The sequence below is a fragment of the Oculina patagonica genome, chromosome 14 (genome assembly GCF_052425735.1).
Source record: "Oculina patagonica isolate OP01 chromosome 14, crgOcupat, whole genome shotgun sequence".
NCBI classification, from domain to species: Eukaryota; Metazoa; Cnidaria; class Anthozoa; order Scleractinia; family Oculinidae; genus Oculina; species Oculina patagonica.
The window spans coordinates 1,557,703-1,576,938 of NC_135771.1; the positions used below are offsets into that span (position 1 = coordinate 1,557,703).

Sequence of the window (19,236 nt, forward strand, 5' to 3'; positions counted from 1 at the left end):
TTTTTAGAGAAATTAAATGCAATTTAATTAATAAATTATGTTACATGTAAATAGTGTGCTCATCTTTCAGTCTTTGAATTAGTGGGAGAGAACAATGACAAACACCACCATACAATAACAAATGTGTTAGTTAGTTTTGTACTTTCAAATGCTCAATTAATGAATAAAATAAGAATTATAATAAACGATTTTGTGACTATTTTACGAAGTGTTAGTTTTGTGTACGCTGAAACCGGAAGGGGCCCTTACCTTAAGCTTATAAACTGAAAAAAGAAAAACAATCTCCGAAAGAAACCTTTTATGTAGAATAAAATTTAGACGCAGGTTGCCTTGAGGAATAAACTTAAAAATAGTTTTAAAAATAGCAATTAATAAAACGTCGCCAAACCTATGAAGAAACTGTCCGGGAAAAGAAAGAGTTTAAAAATAATGTCGGAACTAAAATTTGGGTCAAAAACGTTTGATGTGATCCCGAAGATTAATCCCGAAGATAAGATATCAGACGGGATTGATCCCGAAGAGGAAACATTGGACGATTGATAATGAAGATAAAACTAGTAAATAATAAAGATGGTAAATTTTAAGCTCGGTAATAAATAATGAAGATGAAGTATTCAACATGACACGAGCATGGGACAAAGAAAAATTCTGAGTCCCCGACGGGAATCGAACCCATGGCCTCCCAGATACCTGTTGGGCGCTCTAACCAACTGAGCTACGAGAGACTCGTTGTGAGCTGGGCCATTTTTTACTAGGTTAATAAGTGACACGCGTCCTGCATACTGCTAGGATCAGCAATGTCGAATTCATCAAGTTTGTAGTAAATAATAAGGATGGTAAATTTTAAGCTCGGTAATAAATAATGAAGATGAAGTATTCAACATGACACGAGCATGAGACAAAGAAAAATTCTGAGTCCCCGACGGTAATCGAACCCATGGCCTCCCAGATACTGGTTGGGCGCTCTAACCAATACGAGAGACTCGTTGTGAGCTGGGCCATTTTACTAGGTTGATAAGTGACACGCGTCCTGCATACTGCTAGGATCAGCAATGTCGAATTCATCAAGTTTGTAGTAAATAATAAAGATGGTAAATTTTAAGCTCGGTAATAAATAATGAAGATGAAGTATTCAACATGACACGAGCATGGGACAAAGAAAAATTCTGAGTCCCCGACGGGAATCGAACCCATGGCCTCCCAGATACCTGTTGGGCGCTCTAACCAACTGAGCTACGAGAGACTCGTTGTGAGCTGGGCCATTTGACTAGGTTGATAAGTGACACGCGTCCTGCATACTGCTAGGATCAGCAATGTCGAATTCATCAAGTTTGTAGTAAATAATAAAGATGGTAAATTTTAAGCTCGGTAATAAATAATGAAGATGAAGTATTCAGTATTCATCAAGTTTCAAGTTTCGAACCCATGGGAGACCATGGGTTCGATTCCCGTCGGGGACTCAGAATTTTTTTTTGTCCCATGCTCGTGTCATGTTGAATACTTCATCTTCAAGATAAAACTACTTCTCGCATGAACACCATCGTTGTCAGTGCGTATCAAGCAAACTAACGTTATAACTGCAGCTTGGTAATCGTTAAGCTGAACTCAAAATTTTGAATGAAGGTGAGAAGGAGTAGTTGTGTTACACACCTGGGGACTCCAGAGGGGCCAGCCACCACCAAGTTTTTGTGTAATGTCAGCAAACGACATTAAACAAATAATTCCCTTGTATGTATATTAATAGTTTAAAATGAATTTCAGGTCAAAATGATTTGAACTACAACCCTCGTCGAAAGTGTTGGCACGATTTCCAAATTCATTCCTTTTCTCCCCCCTCCCCTTCTCAATGTTGAGCTCCCTAACATATGCACAGACAATCCTTAGCCACGAAGGATTCAACATTGAAAGGGAAGGGGGACCTCCAAAATGTTTGCACGAGACATCGAGAAACTTTAAGCATAAGGTATTCACATTTTTTTATCTCTTTTGCGTTAATTTAACAAAGAAAACTAAAAATTAAATTAAAAGAAGTTGAAACGCTTAAAGGTGATGTTTAATACACAAGACGATTTTTAACTCAACATTGCTCGCGCAATCAGCTTCGCGCAGCTACGTCAGCAAATTGCGCTAAAAGTTGACGGTGAAGGTGTTACACGAACCAACTCCGACAAATTCGGGCAACAACCTTGTCGGTATTTGAAACGCTTTCAAATCCTGCAACATGTTACCGCAACAAAATGATGCGTTAAAACCCTCTGTCGCGTAACATGGCGCGCCGGACGGTTTTAACGCAACAGTGCTACAGCAATATGGTAATTAATCCGGAACAAAGAAACTGCAAATCAAACTGGTTTAAAATCATTTTGACCGGAAATTCATTTTATACTACAACATGTGTCTGAAAATTACCAAATGTGTTAAAAACTTTTTGATCTTCGATAGATCTAGTTAATTGAATGCCTTTTAAACCATTCCTCGGTGTAATTAACAATTCACCGCATATCAATAGTAAATTCTTGCCGATGAACCACAGAGTAGCTTAGCAATGAGTGCCATCAATAGCTAGCAATCCACTACCGGTCTGTTTGGATACTGGAGAATCGGTTTATTTTGCACGGAAAGAATCAAACAGTTTATGTTTACTCCACGAAGGATTAATATCGTCAACATTTACCTCTAATTTTTGCTCACTGGTTGACAGAAAAGTTCTACAGCTAAAGTACTACATCCAACTTTAAAAAAACCCTGAGGTGAGGGATATTTCAGTTTATTTTTAACTCCAATACATAATATTAAATTCTGCTACTTTACCGACCAGTTTGTCAAGAGCTTACCGGCTACCACTCCGAGCTGAGGTTTTGTGAATAGTATCATTTGGTAGAAAAGTAGACCGAAGTAGTAGAAATAGTGGTTTCCATCGCGAAAGATGCGTTCCTTTTATCCTTCCTTCTTGCTCATATCTATAAAAATCTTTTTCAGTTGCGTAACAAATACAGTGAAAACCCGCGAGTAAGAACCTAGTTTTCCCAGGTTAGCCTAAACAGGTTCTTTCATAAATGGTAGTTATTGTTGCTAATCGAACTTTTAGTAATATTCAGCCTAGTATTTGTATAAAATTTGCATACCAAACAAGTATTATTGTAAAAATGAAGCACTAACCATTCAGAACATGACATTGTGTACATGTACAGTAAAGCCTTGTCCAAACTTATTTTCCCAAAAGTAAACATTTTTAATCCTAAATCTTAAAAAAAAAACGTGTTTTTAAATTTTAGGCTAAATAGGCTCCTATAAAAATGGGGTCTAATTTGCAAATTTTAGCCTAACAGGTTCTTAAATGTCAGGTTCTTACTCGCGGGTTTTTACTCTATCTCAAGCTTGCTCTGGACCTTTCTGGGAGAGTATTGGCCCTCGGTCTGTTCTAACGGAGCTCGCTGCATTCGATCTGTAAACACCGCGCGCTGACATTCTCTCAGTAAGGAGAGTAAGGCCCTTGCACATATTTATTTTCATTAGACATTTATGGTGTCGCTGCCCATTTTTACTCGTCATCTGTTTTTTGACCAGTCCAACAGACTCGTAAAATAAACAGTTTAAAAAAATAAGATGATCCCAAGTCAAACTTGGCAGTGCTAGCCGTTCGCGAAGCGGAAGATGTATAGTACTACAATACCGTATTTACTCGAATAAGCGCCGCCCCCAAATTAGCGAAACCGTCGGATAAGCGCGCGCCGCAGTCCCGATGCGGTGCTTATTCGAGGGATTCCGTTCAACTAAAAAACAGAACTACAAAGCAACTCTAAAACAAACTTGGACATTTCTTTCCATCAAAAGCGATGTTTTGCAGTTCAAAGAGATTGTTTTACCGCTCTCCCTTTAGTTTTCTATCCAGTTTTTCTTTAGTTTTCTGTAAATGTTGTGAAGGTCGCGAACTTTTCTAGGACAGCTAGCACCACTTCACTCTTCAGCAAGAGACGAATACTGACAATCAAAAGACCCTGCGTAAAAGATTAAATTCTTTGCGGCGTCCAAATTTTAAATAAGCGCCGCCCTCGAATAAGCGCCGAAAAAAATAAAATAAAATAAAGGTTAATACGGTAAGCAAATTTCCGTCACGAGTTGAGTATTGTTTCGCTCACGGAATGTAAATCATTATTTACAGTTTTATTAGCAAGCGATCATTTTCAGAGTCGACGTGTTTCATGACAAAACTTTTAACAAAAGCAAACTTGGATCTCTATCACAAGTAATAAAAAATATCATAATATATCTTTTTCTGGCATTTCTGTCAGGGAAGCCGCATAATAAAAGCTACTTTGATCGGGGCACTGATTTTATTGTTCAACCAACAATTAATTTTTAGTTTATTCCTGTTAGAACCCCTCAACGTTTCCTAGAGTGGTGATTTAAAAAATTGATTTTCTCAAAGTCCTTTGACAATAGAGGGCGACTTGGTGCAAGTCTATTTAAAACGACGCTGTGACTAATCAAAATCTTTTAAGTTTGTAGTATAGTAAAAAGTGTAAGAAGAAGGAAAGAAAAAATTAATGAATCCAGTAACGATATTACTTCCTCTCTTCTTCTTAATATATACTGAGTTAAAATTGAAAAATTGTTTTTATGCAAATATACTCTTTTCACTAAATAAATAGCACCCTCTGGCTTTATTGTAATCAGTTTAGTTTTTATTTTAAGCCAAGGTAATGAAATTCATGGCGTTTTTAACACTAATTTTTTGGCTTACATATTATGTATTGAAGCAGTATACAAGAAAAAATAATCTCAAAATAAGATGCGTTCAAAACCTCTTTCAAGCACTGTAGTCCAACACCTTAGGCGGGAATCAATTGCTTAGGCCTCTTTAAAAACAACCATTCGTGAACAAAAGAACTGATAAGATGACATGCATATATTAATAATTTTAAGAATAAAAACGAAATACGTGAAAAATACGGTACAAATGTAAATGTTTCAGGATTGTTTGGCAATTCAGTCGTTCATTCTCCATTTCACTACTGGAGGAACACGCCGCAGGTAAGTCTGGCTTATTCTTTGTCCATAATATTTTCCATTTCCCAATTTGTAGTAGTTATAATTAAAGCGGTTGTATATTCTCAATTCAAATCATTTCCTCGGCTACTGCACCCTTCTATTTTATTTAAAGGGTTAAATCGAAATGTGATGAATTTTTTCTGTCTTTCATTTGAATGTTCAATCCGGCGCATCAAGTTTTGTCAGAGCATAGAACACAGCTGGGAATATTTTGTCTTAAACCGTCAGTCTAAAGTTTTGTCAGTAGCTGACCCAAGCCTTTAATTAAATAATATTTATCATGATCGCATTTTAAAAAACCGAAATGCAGAACAGCCCGACATTTTTTTTTTTTTAAAACTGAATTGAATGATGTTATCACGGAAGGTTGGCGTGTGATGGTGTTTTTCTCCTAAAACACATTATTTTTAGTACGATCCACAACAAACGGCGGAAGAAAATTGAAAACTCTCGATTGTAAAAATACCCGGTGAGAGCAAAGGAAAATTAAATAAACAACGATTCACGACGGGAATGACAGCAGAACTAAGAACTGTGATATCAGAAGAGAGAAACAATATCGCTTAAAATCTACACTGATACCTCTAGCCTTTCAGTCCATCAAATTATTCTCTCTGTTAAATTATAGTCCAAGCCGAAAGTCAAATATAAAAGCAGTGCAAGAGCAGCTGTGTGTACATCAATCAGCTTGCCTATAAGTTTTCACACAAATTACCTTAAAGAACACAAAACAGAGAACTACGTAGTATAGAGCGGTGTTTAAGCTCCATTAAAAAGAACTAAAAGATGCTAATATACCATTTACGCTATCCTTTTGCCAACTGACTTACCGCGTCGGAGCTTTTAAACGTGTAAACATTACAACTTTAGTTCTACACCTGATTCTACATTCGTCCAAAATACTTGCTCGGAAATCAGACGCGCGTCAGTACAACATCACGGCGTTTGCCTCAGAACTCCCTCAGCTGAATGCATCATGGCCTGTTGCCATCTTAGTCTTTCACAATAGCACCGAAGGTCCCAAAAAGGACGACTGAATTTATTCTGTAAGTTGGTTAGTCATTCTGTAAGAACTTATTCTGCACGGGTCGTTGACTAATTGGGAGGGGGGGGGGGGGGGGGTGTCCTCAGGAACCAGGGAGCGAGCCGACGGAGATGCGTGAAGGCCGTTTTGAAGTTTGGGCTTGAAACTTTTGATCTAAGGACTAGAAATTTTGTGGAGAATTTCTTCAGGGTGAACGAATTTGGGGAGGGCTTTTTGGGGGTTGACAAAAAGCGTAACCCAGGGTTCTCATTTTTACGTCAAACTATTTTATCACTTCCTTTTCAAACGTAGACTACATGTAAACAACAAAGAGAATCCGTGAGAGGTCATGTTACAGAAACACGAACTAGAAAACATATTTTTTTATTCTTTTAGAAAGGGATTTTTGGCGCTACGTTTTGGCCACTGGACTGTTCAGTTTGGGGTCTGGTTTTAGCCTAATAGGGCCTTTTGGGGGTCTGGGGTGATTTGCACCTCTCATCACTAGTATACTTGAGTACTCTTTAAGCGCGCGCTACAAATAACCTTTTTTTTTAACAAACACAACTTCACTTTTAACAACAGCATTATAACGAGAGTCTAACTAATTAATTGATGGCCCTATTTACCGGGAAACCAGAAAATACGTCCGAGACGCCGTATCGTACAAATAGCTAGATAGATAGGGAAATAAGCATAGTCAATATATAAGACGACGTAAACGCTTCACGACCTTTACAACTTTATGCGTTTGGGAGACGTGTGCAGGAAACAGAAGTATTGCTCATTTGAAATTCTTAATACATCTTGACAAATACGGTACGCTCAAAATAGACAAAATAAATTTCCTGGTTCAATGTCCGAAAGTTCCATATGGGTACTAGAGGTTTTTTTCTCGCGAGCCGCCGACGGAATGCTTCGGGCCGGACTTGATAGAGACCCGGAAACCGCGCAACAAAAGCCTCTGACACCCAGGATGTCCTTTTAGTCAAGGTGGCAAAAGACTGTTTAGAGAAATGAAAAGAACATCCCTCTAACTCTAAAGCCTGGTTTCCCCTAGCGACGCAAGCGCAAGCGCAAGCGCAAGCGCAAGAACGCAAACAGTAAAAAAATGACCATTGTGCTTGTGCTTGACACAAGTTCAAGCATAAGCATCAAAATTCAATGTGTTTGTGCTTTTGCTTACGTCGAGGCCGTATTCACGGTGAAATTATTTATAGCTGTTATTCTTACGCTTGTGCTCGCGTCGCTAGTGAAAACCAAGGCTTAACTCTTGATGAATTTGAATGCAAAGTAGAAGCTTTATGTCTTTTAAATCTCTTTTGACGATCATAATTTTATAAGTGTTATTTGTTTTTCTAGATAAATACGGATATCATCATTACTATTATTACTTTTATGTAAAAGCTAATTTATTTTTTAGGACAGCAAGGTTATTAGTTTTTTTTCTTGTTAAGTGCTACTCTCGTAAAAAAGCTTATCTTATCTTTCAGTATACAAACTACTTATAGAAGAAATTGATTTCCGCCTTAATTTCCATATGTATGAAGGAAGCATCTAAACCTGTATTGATTCTCCCTGTGGGTATTTCTATTCAAGAACCTTTGAAAGAAGGGCTTGTAAGACTGACGGAGAGCTTATTAGTCATATTAGAAATCGTAAATAAGTTGTTGTACAAAGATTTGAGGTAGGGTTAGGGCGTTCAGTTCAGCCTTATGCTTTGTCAGGCAACGTTCTACCTCAGAACAACAATAAGAGAGAGATTTAGAACATTGTTGATGTGTAGTCGAATCGTCTGTCTAAATAGGACATCTGCTTCGCGGTCTTGTGATTTTGTTTAACCACTCCACTCAGTCCTATTACCATTATGAGTTGTCCTCGACTCATTCCAATAACTATCAGAAAATAAATTATGTACGGTACTAGGAGATATGGAATTTATCGTCTTTCGATCATCATCATCATCATCATCATCATAATAATAATAATAATAATAATAATAACATTTATGTCCATAATATTCGCTTTATAAAATATATACTATATACAAGGCTAAAAAGAGTTAAAATGGTAAAATTAATATGATAAAACCAAACGTTTTCGGCTGTTTGCCATCATCAGGGTTGAAGAGACCGTCCGCACGCATGCATTTATATCTTATGTAATTCCCGTTGGGAAAAGTTTACTGACATAAGAAATGACTTGTTTGTTCAAACTGGGGCGGAATTGTTGGATCATTAGACCCTCAACGATTCTACGCTTGTGGAATGTCTGTGCTGAAGAGAGAACACGCCAGGTGAAAGAATGCGATGGGTTTTCCCGCAGGTGTTTTGCAGGTTCAGAGGTGTGAGCAGGATTTGAATGTTCCGCAATTCGCACTTCTAAATTTCGCACAGTCTCGCCAATGTAGTCAACCCCACAAGAACAATCTCCTTTGTAAACAACTTTGGATCTGTGAGTGTTTTTGTCTTTGTTATTAAAGAGGCTTTTGATGCGCCTTGTTTGCCACAGGATTACAAAGATGAAGTTGAAATTAGTAAACTTGTTGAGTTTAGCAATAAACGTTTTACTAAGTTTTTCGTTTTTGCCGCAAAACGGGAGCTTGATGAAAACTTTCTTACGTTCTTCGAAGAGAAAATCTGGAATGATGTTGTCGTCTTGTGATGAGTCGGTTAGGAAGTTGTTGATTGTATGCGAGATAAAACGTTTCGGATAACCTGCTTCGATGAAAGAAGTTTCTAAAGTTTTAATGTCCTTCTCAAAATCGGTGGAGATTCGTTTGGCTCTATGGAGTGCGCCAGTGATGCAATTCCTTTTCCACTTGGTAGGGACCTCAGATTTCCAATGTGTTGGTAATTTCCCCGGTTTCTTAAAGACGCTGCAATTGAACTTGTTGGTGTAACTAAAGGCAGTATCAAGAAAGTGGTCGGGGTTTTCTTCGACAGTGAAAACAATGTTAGGGTGGTAGCGATTTAGGCGTTCAAGTAGAGCATCAGGCTCGCCCTTTTTCTTCTTAGAGAAACAATCATCAACATATCGATCATAGAATGGTGGGTTGAAAGGTCGGACTACATCAGCTTCTAGTTTGGCCATGAAAATGTTAGCAAGGACTGGAGATAGTGGGTTGCCCATGCCGCATCCATCGATTTGTTTATAAAGCTTGTCGTTAAAACTGAAAACTGTATTCTTGGTGACATTACAGAGAAGACGTCTAAAGAGTAACTTTGAGCTGAGTTGTGGTAGCTTGTTGTTGGTGTAGATTTCATTTATGATGTGGTCGATGGTTTCATCGAGCGGAACTTCAGTGAAGAGAGAGGACACATCATATGATACCAAGACTTCGTCATCATCAACAGTTCTATTAGTTAGACGCTCAGCGAAATCGGTGGTAGTTTTGATGCTGTATTCATTCTCAGTGAGAGGGAGTAAGTAAGAGGCTAGGAATTTAGCTGTTTCGTAATAAAATGTTCCACAAGTGCTGACAATCGGTCGAAGTTTCAGATTGTCCTTCGTAATTTGCTCAGGGTTCTGGAATTTATGGGTTTTGGCAGTCCCATAAAGGAAAGCAGGCTGGTTTGATGTCGGCTTGATCTTATCCAAGGGCAGAGATGACTTGAAGTTTCGGGTCAGAAAATTTTGAAAAGATTTAAGGTCTTTTAGTGTGTTGTCGTCAGTCTCAACGTATTTACCGTTAGTTATGCCTTCTTGGATCATAGTTTCAAGTTTGTTGACGTAATCAGCACGTTGCATAATGACGACTGATGAATCTTTATCGCCGGAGAGGACCACTAAGTCGGGATCAGATGTTAGTTTTTGTAAGACTTTGAAAGTGTAATCAGGAGTGTTGTGAATGTTTTGATTGAAGAGGTTAGAGTGGACGCGGAGGAAGTGTTTGAAATCTTCATGTTGGCAATCAGGAACGCTTGAGCTGACTTGGTTCAGAAGAAGTTCAAACTCCGACAGGAGGTTAAGTTTCACGTGCCGGTTCTTGTCGATGAAACTGTGGTTGAGGCCAAAACGTAAATAATGTAAAGTAGCATCCGCGATGACTTGACTTGAGAGGTTAATAATAGGTACTGAAAAGTCCTTCGGCTGATGTTTACTTCTCAGAAGTTTGGAAAGCTTTTTGTTCTTAGTGCAAAGAGAATCAAAACGTTCACGACGGAGGGATTTTGATACCATGCGATGTATAAGTTTGAAGGCGCCTGTTCCATGTTTAGACACGAAAGCCGTCCGGAAGGTTAAGAGGTCAGCATTGACACGGCGAAGCTTGAGGCTATGCTCTTGAAGGTTCGCTTTAAGGATGCTCTTTACAGCGGTGTAACGGTGATCCTCTGATGCGAAATTTCCATTCACTATGGCGAAAGTTGGTGTGCAGCGGTTCCACAGTGCTTTCTGTACAAATCCAATGCTAGCAGCGGTCCTTTGAAGTTTAGATGTTAGGTACTTCAATGTTTGATATGAAAAAGCGATGCCTTGAGGTAAAGGGATGTCCATAATATTCGCTTTATAAAATATATACTATATACAAGGCTAAAAAGAGTTAAAATGGTAAAATTAATATGATAAAACCAAACGTTTTCGGCTGTTTGCCATCATCAGGGTTGAAGAGACCGTCCGCACGCATGCATTTATATCTTATGTAATTCCCGTTGGGAAAAGTTTACTGACATAAGAAATGACTTGTTTGTTCAAACTGGGGCGGAATTGTTGGATCATTAGACCCTCAACGATTCTACGCTTGTGGAATGTCTTGTGGAATATATTTTATAAAGCGAATATTATGGACATCCCTTTACCTCAAGGCATCGCTTTTTCATATCAAACATTGAAGTACCTAACATCTAAACTTCAAAGGACCGCTGCTAGCATTGGATTTGTACAGAAAGCACTGTGGAACCGCTGCACACCAACTTTCGCCATAGTGAATGGAAATTTCGCATCAGAGGATCACCGTTACACCGCTGTAAAGAGCATCCTTAAAGCGAACCTTCAAGAGCATAGCCTCAAGCTTCGCCGTGTCAATGCTGACCTCTTAACCTTCCGGACGGCTTTCGTGTCTAAACATGGAACAGGCGCCTTCAAACTTATACATCGCATGGTATCAAAATCCCTCCGTCGTGAACGTTTTGATTCTCTTTGCACTAAGAACAAAAAGCTTTCCAAACTTCTGAGAAGTAAACATCAGCCGAAGGACTTTTCAGTACCTATTATTAACCTCTCAAGTCAAGTCATCGCGGATGCTACTTTACATTATTTACGTTTTGGCCTCAACCACAGTTTCATCGACAAGAACCGGCACGTGAAACTTAACCTCCTGTCGGAGTTTGAACTTCTTCTGAACCAAGTCAGCTCAAGCGTTCCTGATTGCCAACATGAAGATTTCAAACACTTCCTCCGCGTCCACTCTAACCTCTTCAATCAAAACATTCACAACACTCCTGATTACACTTTCAAAGTCTTACAAAAACTAACATCTGATCCCGACTTAGTGGTCCTCTCCGGCGATAAAGATTCATCAGTCGTCATTATGCAACGTGCTGATTACGTCAACAAACTTGAAACTATGATCCAAGAAGGCATAACTAACGGTAAATACGTTGAGACTGACGACAACACACTAAAAGACCTTAAATCTTTTCAAAATTTTCTGACCCGAAACTTCAAGTCATCTCTGCCCTTGGATAAGATCAAGCCGACATCAAACCAGCCTGCTTTCCTTTATGGGACTGCCAAAACCCATAAATTCCAGAACCCTGAGCAAATTACGAAGGACAATCTGAAACTTCGACCGATTGTCAGCACTTGTGGAACATTTTATTACGAAACAGCTAAATTCCTAGCCTCTTACTTACTCCCTCTCACTGAGAATGAATACAGCATCAAAACTACCACCGATTTCGCTGAGCGTCTAACTAATAGAACTGTTGATGATGACGAAGTCTTGGTATCATATGATGTGTCCTCTCTCTTCACTGAAGTTCCGCTCGATGAAACCATCGACCACATCATAAATGAAATCTACACCAACAACAAGCTACCACAACTCAGCTCAAAGTTACTCTTTAGACGTCTTCTCTGTAATGTCACCAAGAATACAGTTTTCAGTTTTAACGACAAGCTTTATAAACAAATCGATGGATGCGGCATGGGCAACCCACTATCTCCAGTCCTTGCTAACATTTTCATGGCCAAACTAGAAGCTGATGTAGTCCGACCTTTCAACCCACCATTCTATGATCGATATGTTGATGATTGTTTCTCTAAGAAGAAAAAGGGCGAGCCTGATGCTCTACTTGAACGCCTAAATCGCTACCACCCTAACATTGTTTTCACTGTCGAAGAAAACCCCGACCACTTTCTTGATACTGCCTTTAGTTACACCAACAAGTTCAATTGCAGCGTCTTTAAGAAACCGGGGAAATTACCAACACATTGGAAATCTGAGGTCCCTACCAAGTGGAAAAGGAATTGCATCACTGGCGCACTCCATAGAGCCAAACGAATCTCCACCGATTTTGAGAAGGACATTAAAACTTTAGAAACTTCTTTCATCGAAGCAGGTTATCCGAAACGTTTTATCTCGCATACAATCAACAACTTCCTAACCGACTCATCACAAGACGACAACATCATTCCAGATTTTCTCTTCGAAGAACGTAAGAAAGTTTTCATCAAGCTCCCGTTTTGCGGCAAAAACGAAAAACTTAGTAAAACGTTTATTGCTAAACTCAACAAGTTTACTAATTTCAACTTCATCTTTGTAATCCTGTGGCAAACAAGGCGCATCAAAAGCCTCTTTAATAACAAAGACAAAAACACTCACAGATCCAAAGTTGTTTACAAAGGAGATTGTTCTTGTGGGGTTGACTACATTGGCGAGACTGTGCGAAATTTAGAAGTGCGAATTGCGGAACATTCAAATCCTGCTCACACCTCTGAACCTGCAAAACACCTGCGGGAAAACCCATCGCATTCTTTCACCTGGCGTGTTCTCTCTTCAGCACAGACATTCCACAAGCGTAGAATCGTTGAGGGTCTAATGATCCAACAATTCCGCCCCAGTTTGAACAAACAAGTCATTTCTTATGTCAGTAAACTTTTCCCAACGGGAATTACATAAGATATAAATGCATGCGTGCGGACGGTCTCTTCAACCCTGATGATGGCAAACAGCCGAAAACGTTTGGTTTTATCATATTAATTTTACCATTTTAACTCTTTTTAGCCTTGTATATAGTATATAATAACATTTATAGTGCGCAAGTTTCATAAAGTGTTCAAATGCGCATTACAAGATTAAAAATGGAATAAAAAAAGGTAAAAGCTAAAATTACAATTAAGAGTAAACTTACAATGAATTTAAAAAGCTAAAATTACAATTAAAGGTAAACTTACAATGATTTTAAAAAGCTACAATTACAATTATTAAAAGTAGAATACATTACTGACCATCCCACCAGTGAGAGCACAGAGCTTTATTCAATGATGTTGCCCATTGGTGAGTTCCGCGGCTCATTCACCGTGGGAAAGTGATCTCGCTCAAGCTGGTCACACAAAGCACATTTTTAAGAAAGGAAAGTGAAAAGGTTTTTCATGATAATACAACTGATTTAAGTTTAAGGGAAATTCGTGCACAGAATGTACTAGCTGACGGCCCGGTCTCACAACTGGCTTCTTCTTAACTCAAGAAACATCGAGTCGCAAAGCGGTAAAAACGACGGCTTAAATTCGCTTTTAAGAAGAAAGAAAACGTCTGGGAACATGTAAGTAGCTGAGTTTTCCGCACGCACACGTCATGATAAACACGTGGGAACCTGGAAACCTCAAAATAATAGTTTTCTAAGGCAGAACTGAAAACATCAAAGAAGTGCTAATCAAGGATGGTTACGGTTGAGAAAGATTAACACGGATTACAGGGGCGTAACCAGTTATGCTGCTTTTTTTGGATCAAGACTCTCGAAACCGAACGACCTTCACCTTCATTTTGTGCTGATGTTATGTGTATTTTACAGCACCTAAATTAAAATATTTTAAAGGAAGGAATTGCGCCAGTTTTCACTCATTCCAAAGTGAACCGTGAAATTGTCTTTTCCGGCGCATGCAATTGTGCGTTTGTCTGTCGCCTGGCTAGTCTAGAAGGATCCCGAGTTTGCAGTTCAGTGCTAGATGATCTCATCGCGAACGGGTAGTTTCGAAATATATAATGCTAAGGTACGTTACAAATGTCTTTCTATTTCATCTTGAAAGCGTTTCAGCCTGAATTTTTTTAGTCGTACCTTACGGTCTTTTCAAAATACGAGCGGGTCGAAAAATTTGTAGGCCCGAGCCTACGGGCCTGAAGGCTAGCTACGCCCCTGGTACAAACAGGACAAACTTGAAAAAATTGGCCAATCTTTTCAGGACGCGCTATCCGTGACGTGACTAGCTGTAACTTGCTCCTTCAAAGAACGAGCGTGATGGTAACGAAACACTCAGTATGTTCCGAACGAGCGACTGGGACCGAAAGCGGACATCAAAAAATCTTTTTGTCAGTAATGTTACTTTTTGGGCCGTTTGGATAAAGAATTTCGTTAAACAGTTCGTGTTGGTTTTAAACTATGTGCATAACGATATTTACTGTTTATAATTATATAAACATCGATGTTAAACTCTTTTTGTTATTCAAATTTTTACCACAATTACCCAATAGATCTCAGGTTGTCAAGGCAAATATCGCCATTGAAAATGTTGACGGTTTTAAAATAATAGGAAATTCTATTTTTACTGTTTCGGCAGTGATAACGATTGAAAACAATTTGTTATGCACGGAATTTAAGATCGAGGTTGAAAAGCAAATATCACAATCACGAAAATACTTTGCAAATGAAACAGAACAAAAGAAGAAATTTTTGTAATTGTTAGTGGAGGTCTAAATGAAGAAATATTGGTTAAGCTCTTTTCTTTGTTGATAAAAAAAGAGAAGACAATATTTTTACATCTGGACTAAACAAGCATGATTAATTAGATTTGTCATATGTTTCTTACATATAAAAAGGCCAGGACTTGCGCCAGCGGTTCAGATGAAAGCAAGTGCACATTTTGATTTAACTGGTCCGTGCGGGAAGCAGAAAAACGATGCTTCTTTTCGGCTGTACGTTGTTCCACTTTTTAGACTTCTATTATTTTATGTGTCTTGAGAAATGACTACTTTAACAAGAGGTTACTGTTCCTTTTATTGTGCCACGCTTTAAGTTTTATTTCACATTGAGCTGGGAAGGGCTGAGAAGTCTAAATGTTTCCAGTCTGGTGTTTACTTTGTAATCAAGTTTTCCGTTTGCACTGGATTTAGAGAAAAATCGATGGGCTATCGACTTAGCAAGTCACCATTGTAACATTGAAATATAATCACTAATACATGCTTTATATTTTACCAGGAGCAACTGATAACTCTGACGGAAGGTAAAAATGGCGCCATGTGACAAGAAAGCGCGAAGAAGGCTTCGAAGCATGGACTTGCTCAAACTAGCCTTGATTGTAATCACTTTCTCGGGTGTTTATTTATTTATGATGGTACATCGGATAGAAAATCCATTCATGCAGGCGGATCTGTCGCTACCAGTAAACTTTGAACCTGACTTGCAGTGGAATGACTCGTACATTGAAGGAATGGGCAAAACAGAAGAAATTTCCGATCACTTGGAAAATGACGATACTTTAAATGATCTGTTCAACTTTCACAAAGATTCTACAAAAGAAAATACATCTTCATCTCAACATTCATTCCAGCGCAAATCCAATTTCAGAAAACGACGAAATTTATCTAAGTCCAGGCGCATCTCCAAAATGAGGAGTGAATTAAACAGGCGAGAAACTTCGGATTCTCGGAACCTGTCAATTTCCGAGCAAAAACTGGCGCCGACTGCGTCACGACGTTTCTCCGACGATCATCGGAAGTCGGTGGAGTCAAAAGTAGCACATCAACAGTCATTCGAGTCTCAGTCGGATCCCGAACGACAGCCTGAAACAACAAATTCTTCCCGAAGGTTTAACAATGATCACCCGACGAATCTTGGAAAGGAACTTTTTAAGATTGGGTCGAGAGAGAAAGAGCAACAGTCAGAGTCATTACACTTATCCAACGATGACATGAAACAGTCGGAACCATTATATTTACCAAATGATGAATTAAAACCCAAGCAAACAAAACGCCAGGAATCAGATTTTCCTGAATCTCATGCTGAGTCGCACCAACAAAAGAAGCACAAAATTCCGTCTTCAAGCCATGCAAATAACTCCAAATCCAGTAGAAATTTCACGACTTCTGATGGTATCGATGGTGGTAAATTAGAAGAAAAATTCAACGATCGTTCTCTAGCGGATAATCGAACTGTCTACAGTAAAGATACATCATTTCCAGATGCCAGCATTAAGGGATCTATAGCTAAACCAAAATTTTCAAATACTCAAGACTTTGCACTGAATCAGTTGCAAAAAGCAAGTTCTAATATTGAACAGCACTCAAGCAAAGCTGCTTTGAATCCCCAAGGTAACTGGCCTCCAAAAAGCTTGAATAATAAGCAGGATTCCGAGCCGCTTCCGAAGACATCTTCGGGGAAACGAAGAAGCCTCCTTATCTTCGGCGACGATCGTTCCGGAACAACCTTCGTGACTAAGATGTTTGCTGCCGATCCTCAAATGTTTACAGTATATGAACCACTATGGGTTACAAAAAAGTGGTTCTCACAACTCAAGTTAATGGATTATCACACAAAAGTCAAATTCACAGTGGATGTGGTAAATGCCTTGTTATCTTGCCAATTCACACGTTCAAAGGCAGGTAAAACCTTTCTTGGCTACACGTCTGAATCATGGGTTGGTCCTCGCGTATTCGAGAAAAACGTTTTCAGGACTGCTCCGTTTGCAAACAAAACAAAATCAGGAAGAAGAACTTGGCCTAATCTTTATCGCAAACCGGAATTCGCTGAACAAGTTTGTCTAAACCAATTTAACCACAGTGTAGTCAAAGTAGGACAGATTCGCGTTCCAGGTGAAAGTCTTTCAGTGTTTATTCCGCGTGTGTTTCGAGAGAACCCAGACACTGATATCCGAGTTCTTCAAATCGTACGCGATCCGAGGGGAAGTATCAACTCACGAATAAGGGCTGGCTGGATTTCTGATTTCACTTACACGGAATTTCCCAAACTAGCGGAAAAGTTGTGCGCCAAAATCGAATCAAACATAGAGTTTGGTAGAAGCTTAAAAAGTGAATGGCTGAAAGAACGATATATGGAGATCAATTACAGAGAGATTACTACAATGCCTATTACTACGGCTAAGAAAATATATAAATTTGCTGGCTTTGAAATGACAGACAGTTTGATTGATTGGATTGTCAAGAGCACGAATCCGGAACAGGATCAACTGCAACAAGCCTTAACTAATCCATATTCTCACGTCAGAGATTCTAGCAAGAACAACCTAAAGTGGCGTAAAGAATCTCCGATAAAACGCGTGCGAATTATCGAGAAACAATGTAAGAACCTGTTAGACTTACTTGGACTCGATGCAGTTGCTGATGAAATGGAAATATTATGTTCTTAGAGTTCTTAGCTGCAGTTATTAGATAACGAGCGGGAGAAACCCCCCCTCCCCGGGGGGTACCCAACAAAGTTTTATACAGGGAGGCTCCGCCCCTTGGTCCAGACCCTTGCCCTTTTATATACTATTTTTGACAGAAAAGGCAACCCTTTCTTATACCTTCCGTAGAAAATGATACCCTTCTTACATATCTATAGTGGAAATACTGTATCCCTTTTCTAAACTTAGAGAAATCAGCTTAAGGGGCTCTGCTCGAGATGTTTCAAAATGAGGGCCATTTAAGATGGGTTCCGCTCAAGGTTCGAGCAATAAGTGCTAAAATATGGAAAACTTCAAATTCGTTTTTCTCTCGCGGGGCAAGCTTGAGAGCTAAAATTGCGATAGGTTCTTCTTAACTGAATTAAAACTGTGCTCTTGCTATGAGGTCTTTTTTGTAACTTTCTCTTTGCCTTTATTGCTCGAATATTCAGCCGAAACCGTCTTAAAATACCTAAATTGCACTTCTCCCTAACCTTTTGTATTCTTCAGCTCGTGAAATCCATACATTTTATATACCTCCAACCAGAAAAAAGGTACCCCTCTAAGGCGGAGCATCCCAGTATAGTTCACTATAGGGAGTACCTCCAGGGAGCAAATCAAACTAATTTCAATCATTAATTCCTCTCTTCTCAACGACAAAGGAGAAAAATGTGCGTTTATCTTAAAAGGGGAAAGGACACAGTAATATAGTTACTAATATAAGCAACTATTATTGTCAAAGATGTAGAAAGAAACTGAAACCTAACAACTGACTGAGGATGGTTGAGGTTGTAGAACATTAACAAGGATTGCTAACGGCGGACTCGAAAAAAACGTTGTGAGGTTCTGGTGGCGTCTTAAAGTAAAAATCGAACGCTATCATTGATTCAATATACGAATTGAGTTAGTACCGGTAAAAACCGAAAACAAAAACAACAATTAATGAAATCGTCCTCTCTATGAAGCTCTGAAATCAATTCGAAGTCAAACGGACACACATTATACTAAGTAGAAAATCATAAAAATTGGAATGATAAAATAGTACAAATAGTATTTATTTATTTTTAGATCGTTTTAACAGATTCAATTGTCGACAAGGTATAAGAATAAAAATAAAGGGAAACATTTTTGGACAACTTATGCTCCAAAGTTGATTTCAAAGCTTGTGCTTTACAGGGTTAAAGGGGCTAGGTCACGGAACTTAGGTAATTTTCTTTAATTAAAAACTCTAAACTTCAAATTGGCAGAGTAAAAGTCGTTCTCCCAAACTTTCGCCTATTTCTCTAACTCGGTAGAAAAACGAAAAATGTCATGAACTAGCCTTGGCCCGGGCTTTCAAAGTTTACTAATCTTCAAAAAGGCTTATTATGTAGTTTTTAGGGTTGCGTTAAATTGCACCAGAAAGTCTAAATAATTATAAACTAAGTTCCTTATAAGTTAACCTGGCCTAAGGTAGTTGCCGACTACACCAAAGACCTGAATATGCAACAGAAGGTATCTCTCTCACCCGCAGAGGCCTCTTTTATTTTTTTAACGGGCTATGGCAAAGGGGAGACGTTAAA

At 38.8% G+C, this 19,236-nt stretch overlaps 3 protein-coding genes across 4 annotated transcripts; 2 read left to right on the plus strand and 1 right to left on the minus strand.

Annotated features, from left to right (window-relative positions):
* Window positions 1-2,712: 2,712 nt before the first annotated feature.
* Window positions 2,713-18,791, plus strand: LOC144637862 (uncharacterized). 2 transcript variants are annotated; one of them, XM_078496950.1, is made up of 2 exons: window positions 2,713-2,750; window positions 15,493-18,791. In XM_078496950.1, the coding sequence occupies exon 2, from the start codon at window positions 15,524-15,526 to the stop codon at window positions 17,657-17,659; it is 2,136 nt and encodes a 711-aa protein (XP_078353076.1). In that variant the 5' UTR covers window positions 2,713-2,750; window positions 15,493-15,523; the 3' UTR covers window positions 17,660-18,791. The 2 variants fall into 2 exon arrangements, with proteins under 2 accessions (XP_078353076.1, XP_078353075.1); XM_078496949.1 differs by lacking the exon at window positions 2,713-2,750 and adding an exon at window positions 4,214-5,034.
* Window positions 8,234-10,573, minus strand: LOC144639058 (uncharacterized). Its single transcript, XM_078498320.1, has one exon. It carries the CDS (start codon window positions 10,571-10,573, stop codon window positions 8,234-8,236), a length of 2,340 nt encoding a protein of 779 aa, XP_078354446.1.
* Window positions 10,860-13,199, plus strand: LOC144639059 (uncharacterized). The gene has a single exon (XM_078498321.1). The coding sequence runs from the start codon at window positions 10,860-10,862 to the stop codon at window positions 13,197-13,199; it is 2,340 nt and encodes a 779-aa protein (XP_078354447.1).
* Window positions 18,792-19,236: the final 445 nt, after the last annotated feature.

Coding starts and splice junctions, on each gene's coding strand:
- LOC144639058 (XM_078498320.1), bottom strand. CDS start 10,573: ATGGACATCCCTTTACCTCAAGGCATCGCTTTTTCATATCAAACATTG.
- LOC144639059 (XM_078498321.1), top strand. CDS start 10,860: ATGGACATCCCTTTACCTCAAGGCATCGCTTTTTCATATCAAACATTG.
- LOC144637862 (XM_078496950.1), top strand. CDS start 15,524: ATGGCGCCATGTGACAAGAAAGCGCGAAGAAGGCTTCGAAGCATGGAC.